The sequence below is a fragment of the Genypterus blacodes genome, unplaced genomic scaffold (genome assembly GCF_046128005.1).
Source record: "Genypterus blacodes isolate CSIRO-AG114 ecotype Tasmania unplaced genomic scaffold, CSIRO-AGI_Gbla_v1 ptg000032l_1, whole genome shotgun sequence".
In the NCBI taxonomy this organism is placed as follows: Eukaryota; Metazoa; Chordata; class Actinopteri; order Ophidiiformes; family Ophidiidae; genus Genypterus; species Genypterus blacodes.
Genome location: NW_027466845.1, coordinates 7,655,023 through 7,665,774, shown reverse-complemented (window position 1 = coordinate 7,665,774; position 10,752 = coordinate 7,655,023). Strand labels below are relative to the sequence as shown.

The 10,752-nt window shown below is 42.8% G+C and overlaps 1 protein-coding gene across 1 annotated transcript; it reads left to right on the top strand.

The window, feature by feature from the left end:
* Positions 1-2,736: 2,736 nt before the first annotated feature.
* zbtb38 (zinc finger and BTB domain containing 38) lies at positions 2,737-10,259 on the top strand. Its single transcript, XM_076146048.1, is given in 3 exon segments — positions 2,737-3,444; positions 5,846-9,301; positions 9,303-10,259. Coding segments are annotated over 3 exon segments (3,708 nt in total). The 5' UTR covers positions 2,737-3,441; the 3' UTR covers positions 9,552-10,259.
* The last annotated feature ends 493 nt before the right edge of the window (positions 10,260-10,752 follow it).

Genomic DNA, 10,752 nt, shown 5'->3' with positions numbered 1-10,752 from the left:
CCATTATATGTGCAGTAATGTTTGATAGATGATAATGTTTAACATTTACTACTAACACGCCACGTAACACAGATGATATTAAGTCTTAGCAGTCCCTGCTAACAACATACCAAGGTCAACAGTCAATTTCAACATACACTTCCTGTTCACTAATGCCAAATGTGTACTTCTGCCCTCTACCTGCAGCCAGCCAGGAACAGCCCTGAACCAGAAACGGTGCTGTGTTCACTGCTGCAGTCAGCAGAGGGAGCAACAGGGCAATGCAAACTGGAATCAGTGGATAGGAGGAGGAGGCTGCAGTTAATATAAAACCTTGGGTAACGTGTGCAAAACAAGTGCTGTAATACTCGGCACCATAGCAAGGCCTAAAGACTACATTATACTGTCTCTGGATTGAAACCTGGCAGAAATAGGTGTGTAAGGCATCTGCGTTCCCAGCTCAACTGAAACCATAACAAGCAAGCTACAGTGAAAGGTATGCACTGTTTTCTCTGTTCCTTTCACTTATACCTCAGTAGATCAGAGACAACATATGGTACAATAAAATGACAACAAATACAGTTTCATACTGTTCTTGTTTCTGTGTTGTTGCAAAAGGAATACATGTGAAACTGAGGCCATTCCATAGTTATGTATGAAAAGAGATGTCAAGAATATTTTAAATACAGGTATTGTTTAATGTGAGACATAGCATGCCTCTGCATAAAATTCTATCTTTGTTTGGCCAAATAAAGGCAGAGGGCAGCATACAGCTATGAATGGTACTGAGGCCTATTATTAGCCTGAGTCACTTAACACTGAATGCCGCCTTCTCAGCTGAGTCTGGTCTAGGAGGAAAAATATCCATTACGTAACAATGAAGGATCTGTCTTCCAAGCCCACTTCCTGAATACCGCAGCAGCGATTAGGCCTCAAGCTGAGACAGAGTGGATGCCTCATCCATTTGTTTTCTAGAGCGGTGCCTGTTGTCTTTTACCTATCCTCTGTCTAAACACATTCACCACGCCACCCCTCCTTCTCTGCTCCTGTTTGTGGGTCAGTGATGCAGCGAGAATGACGCAGCAGTGGCAACCTCCTCCAGTAGGGAACACAGGAGAAGGAACAGGAACCGCTGCCAGAACTACAGGCCAGGGACAGACAGCCACCAGCCAGCATTGCAGAGGGAAGATGGTGAAGCTTCTAATCTAGGCCGCAGAGAGCCTGGGAGCTGGGTAGTCACTCTCCTTTCGTCGTCCTACAAAAACAGCAGAGACTGCTCACTTCCTCAGCGGCAGAGACAGGCCCGACACGACCTTCTGCACAGAAGCATTTGGTAGGCTACTAAAAGTATGAGTGCTTTGTGCGGCAGTGACATAAGTACTGCTAAGGATGAGTGTTGTATGCTACAAGTGTGAATGCGTTGGGATTGAGGATAAGGCCTTCTCAGCCTCCTAATGGAGACATGGCCGCTCTGCTGATCGGTGTCCTATAGGCTGTAGCTGTATGAAGTGGTATGCAGCATATACAGAGTGATATCTAACCACTTGTGCCGATTACGACTACACTTTCACACAATAAGTAATTTTAATGGCTGAACATTTTTTTGGAGTAAAAACTATGGAAAAATATTTTTCCTTTTCGTTTTAGATGACACGCACATGATGGGGATATGGTGCCTTTTGATGAACCGTAAAAAGCTACACACATTTCTAATGATTTAAATGAGGACTCGTTTTACTTTGGTTTAGAAGTCACAGGGAGCACTATTCAGCACGACGAAACAAAGTTGGCAAAGTTGGGGAAATTGACCCTCATGACATCAGAACTGTAACTTCTTTTTGGTGTTGAAGATATAAACAGTATGTTTGAAAACTAGACTAAAATGTCAATGTTTCCCAAATGCAACGTGCAATGCCATACCATGCAACAACTTCATACAAGGTCAGAAGTTCAGATCTCTGTGCTTCATTACCTGGATGGTAATCTTTTTTAGTTACTGATAATATCAGCTTGACCTAGTACTGAATCTTAACAGTATGAGCTCTTAATGACCAAACTAGTACCCTGTCTGCTCCCCAAGTATTTTTAAGAGATTATTGGATGACATAAAAATAAGCCTGTGATTACACATTGCTACCCGGTTGTATGTAGTCTTCTGGGAAACTGACCTTGCTGCCAGCGCCAAAGCGCATGTGTATTGATCACAAACACGATACACAATGGACCAAACACCAAACAGCATCTATGACATCAGTGATTCAGAGCGATCATCAAGTAAATCAGAAAAATAAACCAGAGAGAGGAACCTACAAACATTCTATAAATAGCATATTTCCTTCCTTCAGTGCAGTGAGTGAGTATTTGCATTAAAATATAGCCATTGCTACTTCATCGTTGCATAAACATTGCACTTGGATTAGCCAGGTCGAGGAGATTACTTATAAATGAAAACCACTTTATACACAGTACTGTCAATGAGAGTGCTGCTTCCCCCCTCAGATGCTAGTGAGAGACTCACAGTACCATGTCGGGTTCAGCTTCTTCCCCTCCCCCTCGTCTGCAGTGCTGACGCATCTGCTGCTTTTGCATCAATCAGCAGCCTCTGTAAAGGTTTACCCACAGTTCCTGCTAATAGTCGCACTATATTTTTCCATCACCCTTATATTCAGATGTGTGCTTGCTGCAACGGTGAGAAAAGGCATCCATGTCCTCTGACTGCACTACACAATAATAATATAAGATATTAATCTATAATGTGGTCTACTCACAGCTTCTGCATTACCTAACCACGGTAAATGCGTAAGCATGAACAAAAGGCTCTGGTGTAATCGACTGCTGCACAGACAGAGAGATCTGCATGCACAAGCAAGAAGCAGATGATGACGTGTGGTGCATTCAGAGTGCATGTGTGATGAAAAGGAGATTCTTCTTTTTTGATCAACATGGGGATGTGTCGAGCTCTTGCAGTGTGGTAATGGAGAGATGTACTACGGCAGATATGCTTGTGGTTCAGTAGAAGACTTTGGCTTTGTGCTGCTAGCAGCAATGCAGCTGAGCATTTTCTCTTGCTCTTCGATCGAGCGCAGAGCTGTTGTGTGATGTAGCACCCAGCATCTCTCCGCTCTCCCTGCAGCCCTCTGCCATGCTTAATAAAAGTTGCTGTTTCCTGCTCGGTGGCTGCAGAACGCTTCACTTGCCCAGCCCGCGCAAAGGCAGAGCCGTACGCCAATGTAGCTATATGCAGTATGAACTGCGAGAGCTTCCTATAGCATCTGTTCTGCTACAGAAGAGGGACATTGGGAACGATAGTGAGATGAGGGCAGGGCAGATGTAGCCCAGGACCTGGGCTGCATGGACAGAGGCGAAGGACGTTGGAGCTGGAGTCATCTACGGAGAGGAAGGGAGGGAGAGGAAGAAAGACGTCAGAAGAAGCTCTGCTTCTGACACCACTGTTCAGCGACCATGGTAGAAAAAACTACTTTCGCTCTGATTTCACGTTACAGTTTTTATTGTTAAGTAGTGCATATTTAGGACAGTAGGAGAGGGATACTAGATGACACAGTTTCCTGTTGACCCTCTCTGATTTCTCTGAAGGTATGTTGTGCATGTTTTCCCCCAATTTACATTCTGTTTATTGCGGAAGTATGGTTTGCTGAGCTGCGTGAAATATGGCTTTTGTTTCAACATTTCGCTTTTGCTTTGACTGTGCATGATATCTTTTATGTGGTTTGGTATTTGGGGACTTCATTTGACAAGCCGAAAGGGAGAAAACATATTTCACATCAGCTTAAAGTAAAAACTAAGCTAGGGTGTGGCAAAGTCATGTCTGATGAATTCAAAATTTCCGCTCAGCATGTGGTGGCAGGAAACCACAATTTGGACAAATAGTAGAAACAGACAGCAATCAAATAAAATAGCAACACACAACAAATACGAAAATGCCTCAAAGAGCACAAACACAAAGAAATCCATATTAAGGCTGCGAGATATCCCTTGCTGTTAGCAGATGAGGACGATATTTGGTTTGCGTTTCTGCTGCAGACAAAGACACACAAAGAGGCCAACTCACATACACCAATAATATCCGAACAAGGACAAAGGCAAACCTCCATTGCACATGCATGTTCTAATAAAAAGGACAGGATGTTTATGGGAGAAACAGGGAGACCGAATCCCTGGCAAGCTAATGTAGTCGCCCGCCATGCAGCTGAATCCCAATAAGTGCTGCGCCATAGCATGTTGCCATGACAACGAGGCCTGTCTGCAAGGAAGGCAGGAGACAGGTTGCATTTTCAGTAATATGAGAAGCTTTACACTGGCAGCCATATTGTCACGCCAACCCTAAATTACAAATAATGGAGGAAAAAAAACAGGCACTGAATGACATCACAGGGGAATCACCTGCACTCTGTTCTAATGAACGACAAATACTGCACTTTTGATTCTCCTCAAATTTTCAGGACGGGTACCGAAAGGGTAAAAATAAGACACTAAACTAAATTCGATTACATTTAGGTGTGCATTTTACATGAAAATTAAATATAAAATACACATTCTGAATAAAAGGCGCTCTGGTATTTAAATTTGTCGGTATTTAAATATAATAAATTAGTAACTTCTCTCTGGAACATGGTTGGATACTTAAATGATTGCAGGTCGCAGGTGTGATGATTCATTGCTTGCAGTAGCAGGCTGAGTTTATCTTTGCAGGAACAGTCAGCCTTCTGTGTACATACTAAATGACTCAAGTGTGCACTCTGACCACACTGACTCCGATATGACTAGGCCACAATTAGAACGTCAGGGCTGGGTGACACATCCTCTTTCAATGCAAGACTAACCCTCGAGTTTAAATTGTGTTATAAGAAACACACACCAGGATAAGGAAATGACGATTGTACTTTTGTGGTACTCTTAATATTTCGGCTTTCCTGTTGTCGGTGACATAACTATACAGGTTCTTCTAGAAAGCTGTGGTAGAAGATTTATGGAATAGCAGTCAAATGAATATACTCACAATGTTGACAGATCCTGTATGATTCACAAAATGTGTCAGTGCCCACACAACCAGGTGTGGGCTAAGACACATTTAGGGTTAGGGCTTTTTTTAGAAGGACTGGAAGCCTTCAGGTCTCAGACAATCTTCACCTGATATCATGGGACTGACTGAACAAGCTTGGGTTACTCAAGAGGAAGAGATTAAATTAGTCGTACATCCACAAATTTTGACCCAGAAGCCCAGTATATGTAATATACAGCTTCCTTTTATCTTAACTATTACTGTAGAATGTTTGGGGCAATGACAACATTTTTGACACAGATTTAATCAAATTACAATTATTTTACGTCCATATGTAACAAACCAGGACAAGCTCTTAAACATTTCCCATTTAATAATTATGAACCTATGCTTGTCCAAGTAGCTCCTCTACAAGTGACAACCTGCTAAGTCAACTTCTACTCATTTAGAGAAGAAAGACTTAAGACAGAGGATAGCTATTTAATCAAATTAATCAAACAACAACATTTGCCTAAATATGGATTGGTGGCTGCGTTCACTTTTTAAAACTTATTAACTGTTAATTTCATTAGATTTCTAAACGTTCTGCAGACTATTCAGTGAAAGAGTAGCAGTCGTGTGCATTTAATTATTCATCTGATGTATGTCTGCAGAAGACCAAAACTCACTGATCACTCTGTTGATGCTGGAGCTCATTGGCACTGTTAGGTCTTTAACGCCATCTAGTGGTAAATCACAAGAAGAGCTAAAGAGGTTTTTGGTTATAAAACAGACACAAGATTTCTACAATTGCAGTGCCGTCAGTCATACCTTCTCTTTCCCTTTCTTCTTGTCTTTGTTTTGCAGATGACTGTGGTGTCTCCCTGCAATCAGAACCTCATGGATAGTGCTCATCCCCACACCGTGCTTAGCAAGCTCAATGAACAACGCTCACAGGGTTTATTCTGTGATGTTACCATTGTGGTGGAGGATGTCAAGTTCCGGGCCCATAAGAACATCCTGGCAGCCAGCAGCAGGTACTTCAGGAATGCACTGACATCTCAGGAGGCATGGAGCGCTGGTCAAGTGCTTGAGCTGATGGACCTAAAGTCTGATGTTTTTGCCAGTATCCTCAACTTTATCTACTGCTCGAAGGTGACATCATGTGGAGCAGAGGACACAGGGGGCCTGGTGGCTGCAGGAAAAAGACTTGGAATTCCTTTCTTAGAGAAGCTTGCTGAACAGGAGAAGCAAGGCTCAGGCACGTCTCTTAAACTACCTGAAAGTGTTAAAGCCACAGACTCCAGCATACCCCCAGTGTCTAAAAAAACAAAGAAGGAATCTCCCAACACTGAGGAAGTAGACATTGCCAGAGGGCCGCGGATCACCAATGCTTTCTCAATCAATGAGGTTTGTCCTGGGAACAACCCTTTTACCCCTTTGGTTCAAACTAATGGGAAGAGGCAGTCACCAGATGAGGGACAGCTGCCAGCAAATTGCTCTACAAATTCCTGCCTCAATGGGAACAATGAGACAACGCACGCCCTCTCAGAGCACTCATATGCAGTAAGCAATGCTACTGAGGAAAAAGATAATACTCAGTGGGAAAACACAAAGGTCTGCAAACCCTCAATATCACAGCCTACGCAACTTGTATACCGTAATTCAGGCCCTCTTAAAAAGCGCCACAGGCTGAGAGGCACTTTGGTTAGAAGTATACTTCCTACACCAGCTGAACCACACACAGATAAACCAAATACAGATAACCCCACATTAGCTGTTGCTGTTACCATGGCACCTGTTGCAGTCATTGCACCACCTCCACTTTTTTCAGAGACAGAAACCAAAAAGAACACAGACACAGTACTACCTGCAGCCGCTGACAATAAGGAAATGGAGTTGGGTCCACCGGCCCTTTCCCCTCACTCCGAGGACAGTATTTTAGTCTATGGGTGTGATCATTGCCCAGAGATTTTCACAAACAAAGCTCTGCTCGACCTTCATTCAGAAATGCATAAGAAGCGTTTCTCCAGCCATCTGTTTTGCAAGTTCTGTCGCAAAAAGTTCATACATCTCAAACGACTGCGTAACCATGAGCAGATCTGTCCCGAGGTTGCAAAAGGCCCACCTGAATTACATGCCAATGACACAGTGGCTGAAGAGGGGGATGTCCACGTAGATGATGAGCCAGATGTAGATAACACAATGACCCAGTTACCTTCTGCTGACTTCTCCACCCCTTACAGCTCAGAGCCCCATGAGGTGGACGAATCAGAGCTTCTCGATGAGGATGAAGTGAGGGAAGTAAAGCCAGGAGGCAATCAAAGGATATACCACTGCAGTGTGTGTAAACGGGCCTATGTCACCATATCCAGTTTGAAGCGGCATGAGAATGTACATTCCTGGCAGAGGGCCTATCCCTGTCATTATTGTAATAAAGTTTTTGCACTGGCAGAGTACCGTACCAAGCACGAAATATGGCACACAGGTGAACGCCGGTATCAGTGCATTTTCTGCCTGGAGACCTTCATGACATACTACATTTTAAAGAACCATCAGAAGTCTTTTCACGGCATTGATCCCAGACTAGCTGTGAAGAAAAAGGCAGCGAATGGTGGTTTTAAAGCCAGTGTGTATCCGATCAAACTTTACAGGCTTCTGCCAATGAAGTTTAGAAAGAAACAGTATAAGACATACAGTCAGACATATTCAGAGAGTGTAGAAAGTGGTGAAAAAGCGCCAATAGATAGCGACTCTCTGATCCCTCCGTTTGAAGAAAGTAGTACTATTAGCAATCCTGTGAGCAATACCATTGCATTCCCTGTGACATTCATGGCGACTACAAAGACGGTGGCACCTGTCATGCCTCGCATCAGCTTCGACAAGCCAGGTGACCAAAATATTGACCAAAGTTTGAACCCTGAATCGGAAATATGTCTCCAGAAAGGCACAAGAAATGAGGCTGGGCATAAAGGTTCACCCTTTACTGACAGAACAAAGCCTTTGCCACCAAGTACGAAGTCTTCTGTGGGTTATGAAGATGATTCTCCACTAATTATGAACCCAGACCACATTCGTCATAACATACCATTCTTTAAGTCTTTGAACACTGTTAAAAAGCTAAGTGAGCTATCAGCTGCAGCAAAAAGAGTTGAAGCTATGACCAAGGAGATACTCCAGTCAGGCACGGACAGCGAGGCACAGGATAAAACAGTGCAGGCAAGGACAGAAACTTATATTGCCAAGCCTGCTTGCCCAGGCCCATCAATGGATGGTGACGCAATGCCACTCTGCCAAATAACAGTGAAAATAGGTAATGAGGCCATCATTCGCCGCAGAATCAAAGGCTCTAAGCTCTTTCCCAGGAAGAAAAAGAGAATCAGAGAGCTGGATGAGGCGGAAAGTCCAAGTCAATGCCCAACAACAAGGAATGACTCTGAGAGCTCCAGACTCCGCCTCAGAACAGATGTTACTACTGCTGCAGAGCCCGAGACATATGAGGATCCCAATGATTGTGACACGGCTGATAAGCTTTGGCGTCCCTACTATTCCTACAAAGCTAAAAAGAAGAGGAAGAGGCTGAGATTCAAGCACAGAGCAGATATGTATCACACTTATTCTGAGACATCTGTCGACAGAACTGCTGCCAGCGAGGCCCAGCCGGAGAGAAGTTGTTGGTTTGCTGACGAGAGTGTCTCAGCTGGTAGTGGAGACCTGAAACTCAGTCTGAAGAACAGCAGCTCACGAGCAACCTACAACTGTGACATTTGTGACAGCTCTTTTATCACAGAAACCGGTCTGAGAGCTCATGTTATTGGTTCACACCCATGTTTTTGCCGGACCTGCGGTAAACAGGGTCCTCCCGGTGAGGCACCTGCTGGTGGTGATTATGTTTGCAACAGCTGCATGGAAAATGGCTCCTGCTTTGATAATACACCCCGGAGCCCCAGCACAGAGAAGAAGTATCGCTGCTCCTTCTGTCCCCAGCGTTTTCTCTACCTTGCCACCAAGAGAAGCCATGAGAAAAAACACCAGGAAACAAATGAGGTGGGACACAATTTTGACAACTTCACGTCATATTCGAAAAACTCAGTATATATGAATGAAGACAATAAACTAAAACACGTCAAAACAGAAGACAGCGACGATCAACACAGCCCTGAAAATGATAATGTGGGACATTTCTTCATCGATAAGATAAAGCCTAAAATCGAGGATACTTCATATGAGGACTTTTCCTATTCCAGCATTAAAAGTCCACAGTCCCCCTGCATCAACCCAATTTTTAACATGTCACCCTCAAGTTTGAAACATAAAATGTTGAAAAAAAAGAAGCAATACACAACTTTCTGTGCATCCCACCTCAAAAATGCAAGTCCGTGACAGGAACAGGGACAGAGACAGAGACAGAGACAGAGACAGAGACAGAGACAAAGAGAAGGACTTTCTCATGGGGCCAAGAACAAATGATGATCATGAGAAGTCCTCTACTCTGTCTAGGAGGCAAAGAACTCAGAAAATTCAAGGACCTGTATTTCTATCTTACAAGCCAGAGAGGATGACGTGCAAATAGAAGCCTTTCCTTGTTTCTTTGAAAGATCTATGAGGACCACAACTATGGGTTTAGAAAAAGATTGAATGTAAAAGACCATGAACCACAACTTTGGTCAAGGAATGAAAGTGGTTGTAATGTTGTCTATGTGGTTGTGCAACATGCTTGTGATCGACAACAAACATGAAAGACCTAATGTCAGCATACATTTTTAATTTCTTCACAACAAATTTTCAGTTGTCACATTTTAAGGAGATATTTTTGGATATTTTATAATCTTCTGACACAAGCTGTACTTTGTGTATTGTTCTTGCTCATTGTCTATGCATATAAGGCAGACTCAGTGGCTGTAACCTCAAGAAAAGAAATGGATGTTAGTTATGTTTCTTATTCTTAGGATGAATCCGTGTATTAAAAAGAGAAGTATTTGAGAACAGGGGTGGGTTACGTCTTCACTTTTTAAGTACGCTTTGGAAAAGCACCATGAATATTAAGACCCAGTCACATGTCTGACTCTCCCTTTCAGTTACCTGCAGCATGGTGAGTTGCACTTTATTGTTAGACTATGCTTATCTGTTTATTACATACTTTTGTAATTTAATCACAATCCTGCAATGAGCACCATTGTCATACTTCTAATTTCTAGCGTATTGAGATTAAGGTTACTACTTTTGAGTGTTTAATATGTATAGAACATGTAAAACTGTTTAAATAAATGTTGCAAATATTCTGGATAGTATCCTGTCCTGTTTGTGTCATCAGTAGATGCTTGAGTTTCATTTTGTATAGTAACCAATATGATATTCTTGGATGAGCTCTCCTTTTAGGTTCAGCACATGTATGACTATTATTATCTATATAAAACACTTATTACAACAAAGGTGATACTAGACATTTCCATGGCTCCATTTTCCCATGGGAAAGATGGCCATGGCACTTTGAGACAGCCAAAAACTGCATTGGAGGTACACTAAGTGTAAACACATGATATAGTATTGACTTGATCGGATTACATCACAGTATTACTATACTACCACACCTGTCACATACTTCATTACTGTGACAGCAGGGCTGAATATACAATGATTACAATGTAAAACCATCTCAGCTGGGAGTCGTGGTATCTGGGTGTTACAGATTAGACTGTAACAGATATTAACAGAAGGCTGAAGATAAGTATTACTGTTGCAGTTTGAATGCGCTCGCTGGCTCCCTGCTTCTA